A 22,130-nucleotide genomic window follows, 5' to 3' on the forward strand; every position below is an offset into this window, starting at 1 on the left:
TCTACTAATATCAAATACCGGCGTTAATTTGAGGAAGAAATTTCTGAGGATGTACGTCTGGAGTACAGCATTGTATGGTAGTGAAACATGGACTGTGGGAAAACCGGAACAGAAGAGAATCGAAGCATTTGAGATGTGGTTGAATGTTGAAAATTAGGTGGACTGATAAGGTAAGGAATGAGGAGGTTCTACGCAGAATCGGAGAGGAAAGGAATATGTGGAAAACACTGATAAGGAGAAGGGACAGGATGATAGGATATCTGCTAAGACATGAGGGAATGACTTCCATGGTACTAGAGGGAGCTGTAAAGGGCAAAAACTGTAGAGGAAGACAGAGATCGGAATACGTCAAGCAAATAATTGAAGATGTAGGTTGCAAGTGCTACTCTGGGATGAAGAGGTTAGCACAGGAAAGGAATTCGTGGCGGGCCGCATCAAACCAGTCAGTAGACTGATGACCAAAAAAAAAAGACTCAGAATATGTATGCTATTGCTCCTTGAAAATTCGAATACTCTACTCGAAGTGGTTTCTGAGATTTAGGGAAAAATGCAACAGCAAATGTAAATTCTTAGGAACGGCTTTTAAAGTTTCAAAAGACTGTAACTCAACATATGCTTAATTTTTTTTTTGGTCACTCAGAAGCACCCTGCACAAAACTGTATATCATCCTCTTCATCTTTTTCCAAGTTTTTTTCTTCTTTCTGTACTCCTTAGTGGCCAACTGTGCTGCGTACTCTGCTTTATCAATGCGAACCTTGTCCATCCGTTCAAGTTCGCTGATGCAGTTTGCTCCAGGATAAATTCCCATGTGCTGTAGCACTTCCACCCTACCAATGTTGCCTTCATTAAAAGCAATAACAGCATCACTGACCCCGCAGTTAAGTCTCTTCATTCCAACATAAACATTTTTTGGTAAGCGAATCCATATAAGATTATTGAACGACTCATTGGGATTTTGAGCCTGATCATGCAGACACTTATTCAGTAATTCAGGATTTGCCAGGTCTCTGTAAATAGGTTTTATGACTTCAATGACTGCTGCTGGGATGGAATGTTTATGGCTGTATGAACTGTTTGAGTACCGGGCATTGCGGTAATTGCATCATGAATCAGGTCCAGCAGGGCAATGGTGGTGTACTGGTTTTTCATCAGTTGCCATTCTGTGGAAAAAGGTAGCCCATACTGCATGCTTCATTTTCAACAAATCCTCAGTATTATTTCTAATGGCCATCTCACAATACTACTGTAGTTCATCCAATCATTTTGTCTGTCAGCCTGCCCCTTATAGTTTTACCATCAGAAAATTTCTTGCCTCTCAAACTTTGTTTCAACTTCTTCAAACTGGTGCCCATCTTCTTCTGGACATGACCAACACGTTCTTGTTTTGTGATAATCTTCCCACAATATGGCTGAGCGGCTACTACACTGTTATATGCTTTTGAGTCTCCATCAACCGGTGTAGATTATATTTAAAAAAATAAAGTACTTCCCATGTGAGTTTATATCTGACCCAGTATGTATCACGAATACATTTCGCCATCTCGAGATGTAAGGAGGAAAAGTTCTTGTTGATAGCATCATATCATTTCCTTTTCTTATTTCAGGGCAATTTTTTTTAATGTTCTATACAACATTTATGTGTGGACTATCCGCGTACATTGTGAACACTGAGGGATTTTCTTACTAATACGCAGCAGTATGTATTAATATGTCTCGTGTACTTTCTCATTTGTGGTCTATTAGCACTTTGCACTTTGCTTGTGAGGTAAGCTTTGTTTCGTTTTATACCATTTTCCTTATTTCCCCACATGACGGGCAACTAAAATTGTATTTCCCTTCCTGTCATCGATGCGCTCCAGTAGTACTCTTGAAGCGACTGATGAATGTGTGATATATGTACATAAACGTACAGGGTTGTCATTAGAAACATCCTTCTAAAATAAAAACAGGATGAACAGCTGAAATACGGAGCAGTATGGTTTAGGAGAGGGAAAAAATCCTTTGGGACTGTTTTACCAACATGGCGGCCATTTTTACAGCTGTTATCTTGAAAGCGACTCATATCTTTCAAACCGAAAGGCGGTCATTGAAGTATCATACAGAAAATTACATCCCAAAAGCAATGATATCTATCATTCGAATATAGCTTTCACGTCACCTACAAGGAAGTATCATGAGTCACAACTCGAGAATGAATAAAGTTACGCTCAAATGAATGAAAATCACCATTGTTTGCTTTGCGTAAATTTCTATTTGATACCTTGCATGATGTCCAATTGACTTGAAAGTTATTTGCATCCAATGTTTTGCTTCCGAACTGGCCACTGTGTTTGACATAACAACCTTATAAGTATTCCACCTCTCTCATCTCATAATGATTGACATTAACATTCTGTTTCCCCACTTTTATGTTTTTTTATTATTTTTATGCGGTGGTTCTACACTCATGGACATCCCCGTAATTTCAGCAAGAGGAAATTTTTTTGAAATTTGTGGTAAGGTCTTATGGGACCAAACTGCTGAGGTCATCGGTCCCTAAGCTTACCCACTACTTAATCTAACTTAAACTAACTTACGATAAGGACAACACACACACACACCCATGCCCGAAGGAGGACTCGAACCTCCGACGGGGGGAGCCGCGTGGACCCCGACAATGCGCCTCAAACCACGCGGCTACCACGCGCGGCTCAGCAAGAGGAGGTTAAGTTCATAATCAACATGGAAATCGTCAGCAGCAGGCAGCAAATTCGGGGCATCTGACATTTAATATATAGCTGTGATGCAAAAACAGGCAGCTAGAGTTGCAACTAAAGCGGATGTTTGTTTAGTCGATGACCGATTTCGAGTGACGTTCATTGTCAAACCTACTAATGTTTGCCAGGTAAAATATCCGTCAAAATAACAGTAAAGAAAATGCGTGCAAATGCTTATGGTCCCAGCAAGAGTTCATACTTCATCTCTGGCTGTCTCTTTTTGCACCACAAAGTAAAATTTAGTTGCTGTCCCAGTAACCCAAGGCGCTGGAGTTATGCTAATATGTAGTTATTTGTTGCAGGTGAAGATTAGGATTTTTTGTACCACAAAAATAGAAACGAATGCTGCCCATTGCACGCTTCCAGAGAGTCCCACAAAGTGGTACTCAGGTCCAAATCCGCTATCACCAGAACATGAGTCCCGTGAAGTACAGCTTCGAGGAACTTTGTTCAGGAACTGAACAATGAAATCAGCAATTTATAGTCTATGATTAACTGAAATTCGTTGCTACATAAATATACATGGTATTTTTTGAGGCCACGAATAACGGGCAGTGCTTCCTTCTCTATCCGCGAGTAGTTAATTTGTGCCGCTGATAATGTTTTGGAGGCGTATGCGTCGCTATTTTGTGCAACAGTACCATTCCCAGTCAGAGATTTGATGAACGTAATGGTTGTGAGCGTCGATACCTTTTTAACTTTCTAAAACCCTTCTGACTGGTTTAACGGGTGAGCTTTCTCGTGTGTGGTACAAATATGCAACAGAATGTTACCCTGACCAGGAAAGATTTTAATTCTTTCAAAATTTTGGCTGCAGGTACTTATGTATTGGTTCAATAAGTGTAACCATTGATTGTATCCCAATAGAACTTGGATGTTGTTTAGCATGTCCGTGCACCATTCATGATCCTGTGCTAAACATACTAGTGCCTGATACTTCCTGCCAGATTAACACTGTGTGGTAGAACAGGCCTTGAACGTGGGACCCTCGCCTTTCGTGGGCAAGTGCTCTTCCGACTGTACTATCCAAGCGCGACTCACTACCTGTCCTCACAGCTTTAATTCCGCCAGCACTTCATCTTCTACCTTCCACGCTTCACCGAAGTGTTCGTGCATATGCTGTAGGACTAGCATTACTGGGAGAAAGGACATTGCGGAGACGTGGCTTAGCCACAACCAGGAAGTTTCAAATCGGTGCATACTCCACTGAAAAATTAATGTTCATTCTGTATACTATACATCTCGGATAAGAAATTCAGCCTGCGATACTATATACAGGCCTGACATTTATGGGCTGCGTCCTTGTAATCCGACTGACTGACCCGCTTTTTATGGCAGTGGTTAAACTGAAAACGAGCAGCTACTGTACGATTTTGGTTCTTACAGTAATCGGAGAGCAAACAGCAGATTATTTTTTTTACTACTACGCTCTGCGAGAATCTGCAGCTTTTGTACTACCTCATATAATTCATTAGTAGAAGGTAGCAGAATACTCTTTGAAGAATAGCGTTCTCGGCATCATTTGTGTCACAGTATAGCAGGAAACGACTGGTGGTGAACTTCCCAACTCACCTCCGACTCGTCGAAAGTTGTATTTTACAATTGAATGGTGGTCACTGCAACTCTGTAACATGAATTCGGCTGTAATCACGTGACTAAAACCCCAAAGGAGCGTTCAGACATGCAGTCAGGGTCTTTGAGGTTAATGGGTTGTATAGGTGATCGAGAAGCCACGGCTCTTGAGTCAGCACGCGTTGGATTTAAAGAACTTATTGTGGTCCCGATTTGAATTTCTACGTATTTAGAAATATTAATGTGGCTTTCGGTGACTACTACTTCGACTTCCTCTACACTCTCTCTCTCTCTCTCTCTCTCTCTCTCTCTCTCTCTCTCTCTGTGTGTGTGTGTGTGTGTGTGTGTGTGTGTGTGTGTGTGTGTGTGTCTTTAATTTTCTTTTAATGTTGGTTGCTTATACTTAGATGAACTCATCAGATATTTGTCTTGATAGTATCTGGTGATCAATGAACTTCAATTTTCATAGAGACTATTAGTTTCTGCACTGAGAAACGTTGAGAGTTTGAAGCTGATTTTAGAGAGTGAATTCTTTATTGTAAGAGCTTTATTCGAACTTGGTACTGCGTTTGAATGCACTGCACACACTACATAACAACATTTGCACTGCTCAATTAATTACTGTTAAACTGATTTACGAAACTTCTTGTAAGTCTTTATGCGGCCACTATTCGCAGATTTGTGCGGTGCTTCTCGAGTAAACATTTGGTTTGAACTTTAAACAGTTTGGTTTAGCACACATAACTGTTTCATTTATAGTTGCTATATTTTCAGCAACTGTAGTATATAGTTCAGAGTAAAATTTAGCTGTCAGTTGAAAAGATATTTTTATTTCGCTTCGCCGGTTTCAACAAATTAATGTGTTATCTTCAGAGGCCTACGAAATTAGGGATATTATAAAGCATTAGACCTCGGCCATACGTTTATGTAAAGTATAAGAAGTGTATTACAGAAACTTAATTAGTACTGGTTTAGAGCATTCAACATCTTTTTCACAGAAGCACGTCTAAAACGATACATATTGTGTGTGATTATTGTAAACACAGATTGACAGACGGATAACTTACAGAAAATAGATCAGATCTAAGTACATGTCAAGTTGCTGTGTCTGCAGCAAGGAACATATATAAAGGCACATAAAAAGTATAACTGAGTTATATAAGCACGTTATATATAGCATATTTGAAAAACATGGCACATTGGTCTAATGTCTAAAAGGAGTGGGCTAATTTCCACATTTTATAAGGCACGCTATAGAATCAAAACAGCGTCTGTTTTTCAATGCAAGATAATAACACAACTTATCTTTTGAATTTAGGTAGGAATGTTTACATACTTCAAATTCTTATAAAAAGCTCATTTTGTCTTCAGGCATAGAACAACTCTGAGTGGTCATTATAAGTTCCGCCTTGACGTGTTGTTTAGTCTTTGACACGAGACAACCGGTAGGGAAAGTAGGCGGCGGTATTCGTTTTCACCCTCGGGGCTGACACACAAGGACACTGTCTTCTTCACACTAGCAATATATACGCTTTGTCTTTTGGTAGTAAAACAGGCACAATCATCTGACTTTTCTCTGGGTTATGGTGAGATTGTTGTTGCCTTTGCACATTTGCTGTGCGCTTACATTACGTGGCTTTTCTGATTATGGAGCTTTAGAAATCTGTCCGAGATGCTTTTTGCAGTCGTGTTTAACGTGGCAAAAGTTAGGTCTTTGCTGACTCGTTCAGCTTCTTTAGAACACGTGGGAATCTGTCTGCTACAATCATCCAAAGTTTGAAGTGGCTTATCTCATTGCTCTTCCACTCGTAAAATAGTGTTTCAGGCATTCGTGTTCTTTTTATTTTATCCGGTGGTAACGCAGAGGATTATACTTGGATATCAAATACACTGAGGGGACAAAAGTCGTGATACAGCGAGATGTACATCTACAGATGACGATGGAATCGCGTAAACAAGGTATAAAAGGGCAGTGCATTGGTGGAGCTGTCATTTGTACTCAGGCGATTCACGCGGAAAGGTTTCCGACGTGATTATGGACGCACGACGGGGATCAACAGACTTTGAACGCGGAATAGTAATTGGAGTTAGACGCATGGGACATTCCATTTCGGAAATCGTTAAGGAATTCAGTATTCCGAGATCCACAGCGTCAACAGTGTGCCGAGAACACCATATTTCAGGCATTACCCCTCACTACGGACAACGCACTGCCGACGGCCTTCGCTTAACGGCCGAGAACAGTGGCGTTTGAGCAGAGCTGCCAGTGAGAACAGACGAGCAACACTGCTGGGAAATAATCGCAAAAATCAATGTGAAATGTACGAGGAACGCATCGGTTAGGGCAGTGCGGTGAATTTGGCGTTAACGGACTATGGCAGCAGACGAACGACGCGAGTGCCTTTGCTAACAGCACGACATCGCCTGCAACGCCGGTAATAGGCTCATGACCACATCGGTCGGACCCAAATTGTCCATATTTCACTTGGTAAGAGCTGATGGTATGAGGTTCGAGTGTGGTGCACATCCCACTAAGCCACGGACCCAAGTTGTCAACAAGGCACAGAGCAAGGTGGTGGTGGCTCCATGTGCTGTCGGCTGTGTTTACATGCAATGGACTGGACCGTCTGGTCCACTGGACCGATCATTGAGTATAAATGGTTACATTCGGCTACTTGGAGACCGTATACGCATCGTAAACAGCAGCTCTCCTGTCATCATTGTGGTACTTCGGGAATTACCAATACATTTGTTGATTTTGTTCCGTTAACAGTTACGTGTTGAGTTCTATCCGCAAGGAAATTTTAAATCCAGTCGCAAATCTGCTCCAGTACTCGATAAAATCGTATTTTGTTCACTAAACGCCAGTGCGGGACGGTATTACATGCCTTCCTGAAGTCAAGGAACACGGCATCAACCTGAGAGCCGTTGTTTACAGTGCTAAGGGTATCCTGGATGAAAATAACGTGCTAAGCGTCGCAAGATCTCTATTTGACTCAACCCATTTCCCAGAACTCCTGAAGACAGAAGTTCACTGTGGATATTGTATCACAGACACCCGCCCAAAGATGTAAACAACCATGTGTGAGCAGCGCCTATTAGACGGAGGGGTTCCGACGGCCTATCAGTTCCAGTCACTCCACCGGGAAGAAGGTACACGGCTCGGGTTGTCTGTAGTTCAAACATGCCTAGACGGACAATACCGCGGTTCGATCGCATCCGCATTGTTACTTTGTGGCAGGAAGGGCTCTCAACAAAGGAAGTGTACAGGCGTTTCGGAGTGAGCCAAAGCGATGTTCTTCGGACATGGAGATAGAGAGAGACAGGAACTGTCGATGACATGACTCGCTCAGGCCGCCCAAAGGCTACTAGCTCATTGGATGACCGCTACCTACGGATTATGGCTCGGAGGAGCCCTGACAGCAACGCCACCATGTTGAATAACGATTTTTGTGCAGCCACAGGACGTCGTGTTACAACTCAAACTGTGCGTAATAAGCTGCATGATGCAGAACTTCTCTCCCGACGTCCATGGCGACGTCCAACTTTGCAACCATGACACCATGCAGCGCGGTACAGATGGGCCCAACAACATGCCGAATGGACCGTTCTGGATTGGCATCACGTTCTCTTCAACGATGAAGGTCGCATAAGCCTTGAACCAGACAATTGTTGGAGACGTGTTTGGAGGCAACCTGGTCAGGCTGAACGCCTTAGCGAGTGCAGCAAGGTGGTGGTTCCCTGCTGTTTTGGAGTGGCGTTATGTGCGGCCGACGTACGCCACTGGTGGTCATCGCCATAACGGCTGTACGGTACGTCAATGCCATTCTCCGACCGATAGTTCAACCATATCGGCAGCATATATGGACGACAATTCGCGCCCCATCGTGCACATCTTGTGAATGATTTCCTTCGGGATAACGACATCGCTCGACTAGAGGCGCCAGCATGTTCTCCAGGCATGAACCCTATCGAACATGCCGCCCGGGATGGATTGAAATGGGTTGTTTATGGACGACGTGACCCACCAACCACTCTGAGGGATCTACGCCGAATCGCCGTTGAGGAGTCGTTCAATCTGGACCAACAGTGCCTTGATAAACTTGTGGATAGTATGTCACGACAGATATAGGCATGCATCAATGCAAGAGGACGTGCTACTGTGTATTAGAGGTACCGGTGTGTACAGCAGTCTGGACCACCACCTCTGAAGATCTCGCTGTGTGGTGGTGCAACATGCAATATGTGATTTTCATGAGCAATAAAATGGGTGGAAATGATGATTATGTTGATCTCTATTCCAACTTTCTGTACAAGTTCCGGAACTCTCGGAATCGAGGTGATGTAAAACTTTTTTTGGTGTGTGTATGTTGATCTTTATAACGGAAAGTTTCGTTCGCCAGAAACGTCATAGTTCTTGAGCATACAAGATATTCCATAATTCTACAAAAGTTTGACGTCAACGATATGGTCCTATAATTGTGTACATCTGTCCTAGAGCTTTTCTTGGAAACGGAAATGACCTGCGCTTTTTTCAGTCACTAACTACCCTTCATTCCTCCTGCGATCTACGATAAACTGTTGCTAGAAGGGGAGCGAGTTCTTTCCATATTGCTTGTAGAATCTTGTAAGTATCTCACCTGGTCCTGATGGCTTTCCACTACTAAGGTATTTTAGTTGCTTTTCTGTTCCACGATCGGTTATCTCAATATATTCTGTTTTGACGTTCGTGCTGTTGTTGTGGTCTTCAGTCCTGAGACTGGTTTGATACAGTTCTCCAAGCTACTCTATCCTGTGCAAGCTTCTTCACCTCCCAGTACGTACTGCAACCTATACCCTTCTGAATCTGTTTAGTGTATTCATCTCTTGGTCTCCCTCTACGATTTTTACCCTCCACGCTGCCCTCCAATACTAAATTTGTGATCTCTTGATGCCTCAGAACATGTCCTACCAACCGGTCCCTTCTTCTAGTCAAGTTGTGCCACAAACGTCTCTTCTCCCCAATCCTATTCAATACCTCCTCATTAGTTATGTGATCTACCCGTATAATCTTCAGCATTCTTCTGTAGCACCACATTTCGAAAGCTTCTATTCGCTTCTTGTCCAAACTAGTTATCGTCCATGTTTCACTTCCATACATGGCTACAGTCCATACAAATACTTTCAGAAACGACTTCCTGACACTTAAATCTATACTCGATGTTAACAAATTTCTCTTCTTCAGAAACGCTTTCCTTGTTATTGCCAGTCTACATTTTATATCTTTACTTCGACGATCATCAGTTATTTTGCTCCCCAAATAGCAAAACTCCTTTACTACTTTAAGTGTCTCATTTCCTAATCTAAGTCCCTCACACACCACCTGACTTAATTCGACTACATTCCATTATCCTCGTTTTGCTTTTGTTGATGTTCATCTTATACCCTCCTTTCAAGACACTGTCCATTCCGGTCAACTGCTCTTCCAAGTCCTTTGCTGTCTCTGACAGAATTACAATGTCATCGGCGAACCTCAAAGTTTTTATTTCTTCTCCTTGGATTTTAATACCTACTCCGAATTTTTCATTTGTTTCCTTCACTGCTTGCTCAATATACAGATTGAATAACATCGGAGAGAGGCTACAACGCTCTCTCACTCCCTTCCCAGCCACTGCTTCCCTTTCATGTCCCTCGACTCTTATATCTGCCATCTGGTTTCTGTACAAATTGTAAATAGCTTTTCGCTCCCTGAGTTTTACCTCTGCTACCTTCAGAATTTGAAAGAGAGTATTCCAGTCAACATTGTCAAAAGCTTTCTCGAAGTCTACAAATGCTAGAAACGTAGGTTTGCCTTCCCTTAATCTAGCTTCTAAGATAAGTCGTAGGGTCAGCATTGCCTCACGTGTACCAATACTTTTACGGAATCCAAACTGATCTTCCCCGAGGTCGGCTTCTACTAGTTTTTCCATTCGTCTGTAAAGAATTCGCGTTAGTATTTTGCAGCAGTGACGTTCGTACGATGATTGAAAGGAGGAACTGTGTTATGGCCTTCGGCAGTGAAACTATTTCGGATGACCGAATTCAGTATTCAGCCTTATCTCTGTTATCTTCCGTTTCGGTGCCAGTATGGTCTCTGTGTGAATGAATAGACATTTTCGAACCGCTTACTGACTTTACATAAGACCAAAACCTCTTAGAGTTTTTACTCATATCGGTTGATTAAAATTTCCTTTTAAAATTACCAAACGTTTCCCTCATTGCTCTCCTTCTGCTCATTTTCGTTTCGTTCAACTTCTGTTTGTCAGCTTTGTTTTGACTTCTCTTCAAAACGAGCAGAAGCCCTCTTTGTTTACGGAGCAGTTTTCTAACACATGTATTAAATAAACCACGGTGGATATATCCCGTCCTTTAAGACCTTGCTCGGTTAGGCGCGAACGGATCTCGTATTTGGTTAGTGTCCTCCAAGGTCACCTGATATGGCGGTATAGAACTTTCACCGATGGGGTTTGTGAAAGCATAGCCCTCTAGTACGTTCAGCTATTGTATTAACTCCTTATCGGGGATTGTAATGATGTGGAGTCCAGTCGGTCGCCACAAAGCGCTGAATTGCCGACTGCTACGAGGTGCTACTGAGTGGAGACTCTTTCGTTCAGGGCTTTGGAGTTCCAAAATTTCGTTTCTCGTAAGCAACTGTACCAGAGGAAGCTGTCTGCTTCAGCATAACTGGTAAGAAATATTTACACACAACAGTGCTAAGAAGTATTGGGTAGTTTTCCCGCTGTTACAACAAAAACATGCTGCTTTTTCAAGTTCTGGCACTGCATACATTTCAAGCTGTTTTCTTACATCATACGTTTACAAGTATGAGAGAGCGCTTGCAATAAAATCCGACCTGCATCTAGCAGTTTCACGAAGACCACTAACGGATACACATACTTTTTCCTATTATGCCAGAAGAATATATCGCATCCATATTTATTCGTACGTTTGCTGGCTGAACAGGGTATTTCCTTTTCTACTTTCATTACATCATATTCTCCGACATGAATGAAAGTCGACGAAAAACATGAAATGTATTCGCAGTTGCGAATACGCGTATCCATCAGCTGTATTATGGAATGACAACGAGAATGTGTCCCGAATCAGGATCGGATCCGGATCTATCGCTTTATACGAGTGGTAGCTTTAACGGCTTTGGCTATTTGTGCCCGACTCAAGGCCCCGTTACAACCTGCAGTCGCACACATTATGTGATCCCGTATGGGGCGAGGGGAGGGGGGCAGGGTGGTGGGATTGGGGGGGGGGGGGGAATTTCGATTTATCAATTGACTGTTGCTACCTGGTACCAACGGATAAAGGGACATTGGATGGTACTTCTTAACAATACAGGCACTGGAGTGTCGTATCAATGATGAAAGGTTGAAACTATTAAGCTGTGTATTTGGAAGCAAATTCAAAACTTTTCAAGAGTAAAATTTTCGTATTTACAATTTATTGTTTCTTAATTGTTATTAAAATGTGATATATTTAGGGAAAATGTAAATATTACCTCTCCAAGAAGATAGTAGTTGTGGAGTCGATAGCAACGATGCCACGGCGTATAAAAGTTCTTAGGTTGGCACTACCAGGAGACACCGACGACAACGCCCTCAAGCCGGTGCTGTGGAGCTCTACAAGCTCCGCGGCAGATTCTGCCCATTTTATCAAGAGCAGACGGCCGGGACACCTCAGGGCAAAGTTATTTATTACTTTTGCTGCTAAAGTAAAGGTGATTTTAATTCACACTATAGTACCGAGAGATTTTCACATTTTCCAGCTCCTACCCACGCGCCGCCTTCCAGGCGGGATACAAGAGTTGGCGGCGAGGACTCCCTTTTCCCTTCCTATCATTTCCTTTCTTTGCTCGGTACTGGTTTCTTTTCGTGCTAGCCTCAGTATAAGACTTTCATTTCTGTAAACCATGGCTTCGCCACAGGAATAGGCTTCGCTGTCCTACCTTGTACGTTTGTAAGAAGGCTGTTTAGGTTTTGTGGTCGCGCGGTAGCGTTCTCGCTTCCCGCGCCCGGGTTTCCGGGTTCGATTCCCGGCGGGGTCAGGGACTTTCTCTGCCTTGTGATGACTGGGTGTTGTGTGATGTCCTTAGGTTAGTTAGGTTAAGTAGTTCTAAGTTCTAGGGGACTGATGGCCATAGATGTTAAGTTCCATAGTGCTCAGAGCCATTTGAACCATTTTTTTTGTTTAGGTTTTTATATTGATAACGCCACGTAGCGCTCTGTATGAAAATCACTGGTTGCGCTGTGTGCAGTCTGTGGCTGGGTGGCATTGTTGTATTGTTCGCTATTGTGGTGTTGGGCTGTTGGCTGTGAACAGCGTGTACCGTTGCGCAGTTGGAGGTGAGCCGCCAGCAGTGGTGGATGTGGGGTGAGAGATGGCGGAATTTTGAGAGCGGATGATCTGGACAGAGACAGTAAATTTGTAAGACTGGATGTCATGAACTGATATATATATATATTATGACTTTTGATCACTATTAAGGTAAATACATTGTTTGTTCTTTATCAAAATCTTTCATTTGCTAACTATGCCTATCAGTAGTTAGTGCCTTCAGTAGTTAGTGCCTTCAGTAGTTAGAATCTCTTATTTATCTAGCAGTATTGGCGCTCGCTGTATTGCAGTAGTTCGAGTAACGAAGATTTTTGTGAGGTAAGTGATTTGTGAAACGTATAGGTTAATGTTAGTCAGGGCCATTCTCTTGTAGGGATTATTGAAAGTCAGATTGCGTTGCGCTAAAAATATTGTGTGTCAGTTTAGTGTTGATCAGAATAAGTAAAGAGTACGTTCAGTTCTGCGCAGCTGTTTGAAAATCAAATAATGTAAGAGGTTTATCTGCATAGTAATTCGTTAAGTTTTCTAAGGGGACGTTTCACGTTTTCAGGCTCAGCAAATGACTGAGCTGCTTGCTGCCATGAATGGACTGGTCATACTACAAACTGCAGCTCTTTCGGTGCCTGTGACGCCCCCGCCTGTACCGACGCCGTCGCCGACGGCGCCGCCATTTCGTGCCTTCAGTCCTGATGTTGAACGCTGGCCAGAATACATCGCCCAGCTCGAGGCACACTTCGCAGCATACAACATCCAGGTACAGATCGACTTGCCTTTTTCATTGCCAACGTGCGTGTGGTGTCGTACCGTGTGCTCGTGAAATTGTTTTCCACCACGCGCCCAGAAACTGAAACGTACGACGTAGTGACTGATGCTTTGAACTCCCACTTCCGTTACGGAGTAAATGTTGTAGCTGCACGCTACAAATTCTTCCGCCTCCGGCGTGGCCCTACTGAGTCGAATAAATCTTGGTTAGCGGCACTTCAGGGACTAATATCTGATTGTGACTTTAATTGCTCATATGGACGCTCATATGCTGATATGATTAGAGACGCTATTGCGCAGAATGTGGCGGATCGCCGTATCCGCGAACAAATCCTCAGATTTAAAAACCCATCTCTGCAGGAAGTAGTGGACATGCTAGACAAGATACATTAGACATGGCTACTTCCGCGTTCGACGTGACGCCTGGTGTGTGTACTGTTCGCACGGCACAACACGGGTCCTACCGCCATCCACCCAGCCAGCCAAACTACGCTGCGCCGCTCGCGAGGCACGTAAACACGTTTCCAAACGCACCCTCTAAGAAACTGAAATCACGTCCGAACTGCTTTCGTGCCCACACACGGGACACTTGTCCATCCCGTCATGGACAGTGTTATTTTTGTAATAAGAAAGGACATGTGCAAGCTGTGTGTAGTAAGAGAAACTCTAATTCACAACTTGTCTCCCGTTCGCGTGACTCGCGTAGGCGTCACCGCAACGGCAACCGCCCTGATTCACATCAGCCTATGGACGTTAATGCCATGTATTCAAAGCCTTCTGCTCCACGTGCTTCGACAGCTCGTCGTGTGAATCAAGTTTTACCAGATACTTCCTCTCGCACTCAGCGCGATGCGAGGAAAATTTTTGTTACTTCGAACATTTGTGGACGTTCTGTTCGCCTGCAGCTGGACACTGGTGCGTCAGTTTCCTTACTGAACAAATCAACGTATGACTTGCTTGGTTCGCTCCCGCTTCGTCGTTCACATTCCACGCTGACTGCATTTACTGGACATGAAATCTCAGTGCTCGGCGTGTGTAGTTTGCAAGCCATGTATGGTGCAACGACCCGCACAAAAATGGTTCAAATGGCTCTGAGCGCTATGGGACTTAACAGCTGTGGTCATCAGTCCCCTAGAACGTAGAACTACTTAAACCTAACTAACCTAAGGACAGCGCACACATCCATGCCCGAGGCAGGATTCGAACCCGCGACCGTAGCAGTCGCGCGGTTACGGTCTGCGGTGCGACCCGCACAGTTTCTTTCCATGTGCTCCGCTCTAGTGATGCTACGACCATTTTTGGCATGGACGCATTTGAACTTTTTGGCCTCACAATTCAGGACAATGTACTTAGCATCAATGCTAGTGACCATGCAGACATTGTTACCGCATCATGCGATCATTTTGATGAACGCTTTTCTAATGGCCTTGGTTGTGCCACAGACTTTGCAGCTCATGTTGTAGTTAAAGACAATGTTATACCTATTTTCTGGCATGCACGCCCGGTACCACACGCACTGCACGACACCGTAGCTGCTGAACTTAAGCATTTGCATGACAGTGGTGTCGTTGAACCTGTTTCTGCTTCGCCATGTGCTTCGCCTAAAGTGTGCGTGAAGAAACCAAACGGTCGTCTCCGTATTTGTGCTGACTTTAAGTCTACCTTAAATCCGCAGACAGTGGTCGCTACGTTTCCCTTACCACGTCCTGAAGACATTTTGATAAGCTTGGTGGTGGAAAATTCTTTTCCACGATTGACTTGAGGGGCGCATACTTTCAGATTCCGCTCGACGAACAGTCGCAGCGCTATTTTGTGATCAACACCCACCTTGGCTTGTTCAAGTTTCGCCGCCTTCCGTTCGGTTGTGCTTCGGCTCCTGCTATTTTTCAGTCTTACTTGCAGTAGTTGTGTGCCACTGTCCGTTCTTGTTCCAATTATCTGGACGATATAGTTGTATCAGGTCGCACCCCTGACGAACATTTGCAGAATTTCCGTGCCTTATTTACTGTACTTCTGCACGCAGAACTCAAGTGTAACAGAGATAAGTGCAAATTTTTCAAACTGAGATTCAGTATTTAGGACATATGATTATGACAGGGTATCCACCCCTCGCCGTCACATCTCTGTGCGATTAAAGACTTGACAGCACCACGGAACTTGAAAGAACTTCAGTCTGTGTTGGGTAAAATTACATATTATATTCGGTTTATACCATATTCAGCGCAGATTGCAGCGCCTTTGCATCGCATTCGGCGTAAGAACGTTCCTTTTGTTTGGTCTTCGGAATGTGACGCAGCTTTTCACAAGCTCAGATCTGCTTTGTTGAGTGACTGCTGTTTCATTCCGTTCGATCCCTCCAGACCAATTGTTTTGGCTGTCGATGCATCTTCCCATGGCATCAGAGTGGTTCTCTCGCACCGCATTAATTCTGTCGATCGCCTGATCGCTTTTGTGTCTACGTTGCTCAATTCTGCCCAGCAAAACTATCCTCAAATCGAGAAAGAAGCTTTAGCTATTGTATATGGAGTGACAAAGTTTCATGATTTTTTGTACGGTCGCAGGTTCTATTTGGTCACCGACCATATAAGCCTTTGACGATGTTGTTTCACCCGTCAAAGCCAGTTCCGGCCCGTACTGCACAAAAGTTGCAACGTTGGTCTTTGTTTTTGCCTAACTACAATTAAGAAATTTTGTTTCGGCCTATGGTCCAGCATGGCAATGCTGATGCTTTGTCTCGTCTGCCTATCGGTCCTGACGCAGTGTTTGGTTCTTCAGAATTGTCTTGCATGTTTATTGATTCGCAAGATAAGAACTTAGCTGATGGTTTTCCGGTGGATTTTCGTCGCATTGCTTCCGCGACAGCCGCCGATGCTTCTTTGCAGATTCTTTTGCAGTATATTCGTACACAATGGCCTTCATCTGCTACGCAGATTCGTGATTCACTTGTTCGATGTTACTTTGCGCAACGTCACAACTTGTCTGTACATCACGGTGTTATCTTTTTATGAACTGACAATGATCAGTCTCGTGTGGTTGTACCTCGTTCGTTGCAGTCGGAAATCCTCAGATTGCTGCATGCCAGTCATTGGGGTATAGTGTGGACGAAGCAATTAGAGCGTCGTCACTGCACTTGGGTCGGCATTGATAAACAAATTGAGAATTTGCTTGCTAACTGTCGCTCTTGTGTGGAGCTTGCTCCCTGCCAGCGCTTCTTTGCGTGGCCGACTCCTACTGCGCCTTGGCAGCGGGTTCATATTGATTTTGCGGGTCCTTCCTGGGACACGCGCTGGTTGATAGTTATTGATGCATACAGCAACTTTCCGTTTATTGTGCCTATGTCTTCTACTACATTTTCGAGTACTGTTCGGGCTTTGACGTATATTTTTTGCATTGAGGGCCTTCCTGAAGTTGCCGTCTCTGACAATGACCCCCAATTCGTGTCCTCAGAGTTTGAAGCGTTCTGTGCTGCTAATGGCATTAGCCATCTGGCCTCCGTCCTGTTCAACCCCCAGTCGAACGGCGAGGCTGAACGCTTTGTGCGTACGTTTAAGTCCCAGATAAGCAAGTTGCGCGCCACGCACTCTCGCTAGCGCGCGCTCTGGACTTTCCTTGCTTCCTATCGCTCTCAACCGCGCGGCACCCGTTCCCCAGCGGAATTGCTACACGGCCGCACGCATCGGTCGCTCCTGCAGCTGTTGCACCCGCCGCCGCTCGGTCCCGCTGCCTCGCCTCGTTCTGGCTTGGCGCCGCATGATTTGGTGCTCTATCGCGTTTTCTCTGGCAGGCAGCGCTGGGAGCAGGGGCGCATTCTTCGCAGGCTTGGCCGCGCCTTATTTCTCATTTCTGGTCCCTCCGGCACTGTCAGGCGACACCGGAACCAGATTCGTTTGTGTCATCCTCAGTTTTCTGCCGCTGGTTGTTTTCCGGCAGAATTGGAGGCTTCGCGGCTTCCGCCACCTCAGCCCACGACTCTACCGACGGCGCCTCCGCCGCTCGCGCCTCCGCAGCGGAAGCGCCTGCCGTCGTCGCCGCTGCCGGTCCGGTCACCTGCACCGGACGGTCGCCTCCCGCCGCCACCACGGCCCCATCTCTGGCCGATGCCGCCGCCGCTGCCGCTGCCGTGTTCCTCCGTGGTGGCAGAGCCAATGGACGCTGAGGCTGACGTCACGCCGCTGCCGCCGCCGCCGCCGCCGCCGCCGCCGCCGCCGCCGTCGCCCATGGAGGTCGTTGCTCCGCCTTCTCATCCGAGCATACCCAGTAGCGGTGCGCGGCCTGGGCAGGTTATCCACGGGGCGTTTTCCTCGCCCCCTCGGGAGCAATTCGGGGTCGCGGGTGGACAGCGCGCCCCGGCAGTTCCACTGTCCGCCCCCTCAGCTGCGCCGCCTCAGGGTCCCTCCACCCGCTGTCGGAAGCCATACTCAGCGACGGTGCGCCGTTTCTGGGGGGAGGGATGTGGTATCGATAGCAGCGATGCCACGGCGTATAAAAGTTCTTAGTTTGGCACTACCACGAGAAACCGACGACAGCGCCCTCTAGCCAGAGATGTGGAGCTCTACGAGCTCCGCGACAGATTCTGCCCATTTGATCAAGAGCAGACGGCCGGGACACGTCTCTTCAGCTTCACACCTCAGAGCGAAGTTATGTATTACTCTTGTTGCTAAAGTAAAGGTGATTTTAATTCACACTGCAGTACCGAGAGATTTTCACCTTTTCCAGCTTCTACCCACGCGCCGCCTTCCAGGCGGGATATAAAAGTAGTATATTGTTTTAATACTGGTAGTACTTTAAGGACACATTTCACATGTGGCAGCTAGTTAGTTGACAATGTGAACAGGCAATTGATCTCTTTATTTTCCCCTTCAGTGTGATGTGGCGATGGTTCTTACCACGAATTTTTCCATACTGAAAATTTTCGTCCATATCTATGTTGGCACATGAAGGTGCCGATAATGAACCAGTTTTAAAAATTCTTTTCACTTGCGCGAGTTTCTTGTGTAGGGGTTGCACTTCTTTTACGTTTACGACACACCGCGTTGTTGGGAAATTGTTTTTCAATTTGCCACCTGGATAAAGCTACAGTTGGAATTTTATGGAGAGGATGATTTTGGAAATCTGCTGTTAGAATCTTTCTTTTGCAACCAGATTTATAATCTGCGTCGGAAAAATGTTGCCTGCAAACTACTGACGAACTTGACAGTGCATTTGGCGTGAAGTATTCTCGAGAAATGACTTGTAACCATGTAGGCTGTTTCTCAGATAATTATCAACCGGAAATTCGTGCTAGTTTTCCCTTTATCAGTCGTTACAACGGTAGTCGGCAGTAAGCCATCTGTAATGAGTAATGAACGCATTTCAGACTATTATATATCACAGAAACGTAGAATCAATGCAATAGTCAACACGCTGAGCAATACACAGAACTATAATACGAACGAAAATACTACAACAATATTTTCAATGTTATATGCGTTCTGTATCGTTTACCTTCGGTAAAGGATGACTGAAGCTGGTGGAAAACCTTTAAACACAATAAATGCAGCAAATCATATCTTACGTATTCTCTATCCACAGCCTACACAAGCACTTGTAATTTTGACACTAACAGCTGAACAGTCCAGGAATGCCTGGGGAAGCGTCGATGAGTGGCGCCAGGTGCGGGAAAAATTGCAGACTACACCTACACGCCCAGTCCCATAAGACCCTGGAGTGTTGAGGCTGTTAGAGCATACTGGTGAGCTATGGTGAAAGACTCCGTCTACGTACTTCCGCTTACATCAGGTTAGGGTAAAATGTGACGCCATTTAGCAAGAGCAGTGAATGCGGTAACTCAAGACGGGCATGAAATAAATTTGATCATCGAATCTAACTGCATGTTATCGAGGCCGCATCGAACATTTGTAGAAAGTAAACAGAATTGAATTTTTTTTTTTCTACTATGAGACTTAACTTCTGAGGTCATCAGTCGCCTAGAACTTAAAACTAATTAAACCTAACTAACCTAAGGAAATCACACACATCCATGCCCGATGCAGGATTCGAACCTGCGACCGTAGCGGTCGCTCGGTTCCAGATTGTAACGCCTAGAACCGGACGGCCACTTCGGCCAGTCAGAATTGAATAAAATGCCTCAGGGTTTTCTGTGCACATACGAAGGTGGTTTGAAAAGTACGGAATAGAAGAAAAGTACTTACGTCACGAAGAATTTTTTATTTTTCAATGTAGTCCCCTTGTACACTATGTGATCAATAGTATCCGGACACCCCCGAAAACATACGTTTTTCATATTAGGTGCATTGGGCTGCTACCAGGTACTCCATATCAGCGACCTCAGTAGTCATTAGACATCGTGAGAGCAGAATAGGGCACTCCGCGGATCTCACGGACTTCGAACGGGGCCAGGTGATTGAGTGCCACTTGTGTCATATGTCTGTACGTGAGAGTTCCACACTCAACAGCCCTAGTTCCACTGTATCCGATGTGATAGTGAAGTGGAGATTTGAAGGGACACGTACAGCACAAAAGCGTACAGGCCGACCTCGTCTGTTAACTGACAGACCGCCGACAGTTGAAGAGGGTCGTAATGTCGACATCTATCCGGAGCATCACACACGAATTCCAAACTGCATCAGGATCCACTGCAAGTACTACGACAGTTAGGTGGGAGGTGAGAAAATTTGGATTTCATGGTCGAGCGGCTGCTCGTAAGCCACACATCACGCCAGTAAATACCAAACGTCGCCTCGCTTGGTGTAAGGAGTGTAAACGTTGGACGATTGAACAGTGGAAAAACTGTTGTGTGGAGTGACGAATCATGGAACACATTGTGGCGATCCGATGGCAGGGTGTGTGTATGGCGAACGACCGATGAGCGTCATCCGCCAGCGTGTGTAGTGCACTATCACAGCACAGGCCAAAATTGATGTTACAAGCACATTCTTGCTCCCGCTGTTTAAGAGCAATTCGGGGATATTGATTGCATCTTTCAACACGATCGAGCACCTATTCATAATGCACGGCCTGTGGCGGAGTGGTTGCACAACAATAACACCCCTGTAATGGACTGGCCTGCAAGGAGTCCTGACCTGAATTCTATAGAACACCTTTGGCATGTTTTAGAACGCCGACTCTGTGGCAGGCCTCACCGACCGATATAGATACCTCTCCTCAGTACAGCACTGCGTGAAGAATGGGCTGCCATTCCCCAAGAATCCCTCCAGCACGTGATTGAACGTATGCCCGCGAGAGTGTAAGCTGTCAAGGCTAAGGGTGGGCCAACCATATTGAATACCAGCATTACCGATGGCTGGTGCTAGCAACTTATGAGTCATTTTCAGCCAGGTGTCCGGATACTCTTGATCACATAGTGCAGATTAATGCACTTGGTCCAACGATGTTCCAGTGTCTTGATCCCATCTCGAAAATGAGTTTCCTCCAGGCCTACAAAATAGTTGTCAACACTGCCTATCAGTTCTTCGTTTGAAGTGAATCTTCGTTCACCAACAAAAATTTTCAGTTTTGGGAAGAGATGGAAGTCCGACGGAGCCATATCAGGTGAATAAGGCGGGTGTGGCACCAGTTCATACCTTAGTTCGTGTAATTTTGCCATGGCGACGGCACATGTGTGCGGGCAGGCATTGTCTTGATGGAATATGGCTCTTTTCCTTGCCAAACCTGGCGTTTTTTCGCGTATCTTTTGTTTCAATTTGTCCTGGAGGTTGACATAGTATTCTCCAGCAATTGTTTGCCTAGTGGCGAGTTAATGTACAAACAGAATCCCCTTCGCATCTCAGAACACTGATGTCGTGACCATTTCGACCAAGGAATTGTCTTTCCTTTCTTTAGTGGCGCAGAGTCAGCATGTTTCACAGCTCTGACTCATCATTTACTCAAGTTTCATCTGTGGTCACAAACCGGAGCAAAAATCTTGTTTGTTTCTCCTAAAACGAGCCAAACATTGTTGCGTTATGTCCATTCTCATGCGTTTCTGATCCAGCGTCAAGAGTCGCAGCACCCATCTTGCAGATAATGTTTTCATTTCTAATTCTTCAGTTAAAATGTGATACACCCTTTCAGATGACATCTGATGATTGTGAGCAATTTCACACAGTCTCAGTGGCCATTTTGTGCACTTTTACAATGATATCTGGAGTAGTGACTCATCTCGGCCGATCACTGCGCGGATCATCTAAGGTCTCCCGACCAAATTTAAATTCATTTGTCCGCTTGGCAATACTTGAATATGAAGGAGAAGAGTCCCCCAGTCTATTCTGGAAATCGGCATGAATGTTCTTTGCTTTCATACCTTTCTTTACGAAGTACTTAATCAGTACCCGAGTCTCGATTTTTTTCCATCTTCGCAAATCACTAAGCAGGAACAACAACAGAGCCACGCCACCGCCACAGCTCTTAGAAGAGCACTGACGTGGCGCGTGTTTAAAGGGAACAGTCGAATGAATATAACTTGAACAACTCATTGCTCTAGCACTGACGTCTCGTGGTGATTCCGAGAACTTTTCAAACCACGCTCGGAAGTAAAAATATACCCTTGTAAAACTTGATGTTTTTGAGAATAAAAACCTTTTAGTCCTATGCATAACTCTAAATCCACCCCAAGTATATTCATGCGGAAGATAATAGTCATGTTAAAATGAATCAATGTTTTATAATATCTCGCA

General features: G+C 44.9%; 1 protein-coding gene across 1 annotated transcript in view; it reads left to right on the forward strand.

Moving 5' to 3' along the window:
- Positions 1 to 17,552: 17,552 nt before the first annotated feature.
- The window catches only part of LOC126474403 (large proline-rich protein BAG6-like), a 173,924-nt gene continuing 169,346 nt past the window's right edge, over positions 17,553 to 22,130 (forward strand). Inside the window, exon 1 of the mRNA XM_050101871.1 lies at positions 17,553 to 17,882. Within this exon, the coding sequence (XP_049957828.1) occupies positions 17,553 to 17,882 (330 nt within the window). The remainder of the gene's footprint in view (positions 17,883 to 22,130) is intronic.

The sequence above is a fragment of the Schistocerca serialis genome, chromosome 4 (genome assembly GCF_023864345.2).
Source record: "Schistocerca serialis cubense isolate TAMUIC-IGC-003099 chromosome 4, iqSchSeri2.2, whole genome shotgun sequence".
NCBI classification, from domain to species: domain Eukaryota; kingdom Metazoa; phylum Arthropoda; class Insecta; order Orthoptera; family Acrididae; genus Schistocerca; species Schistocerca serialis.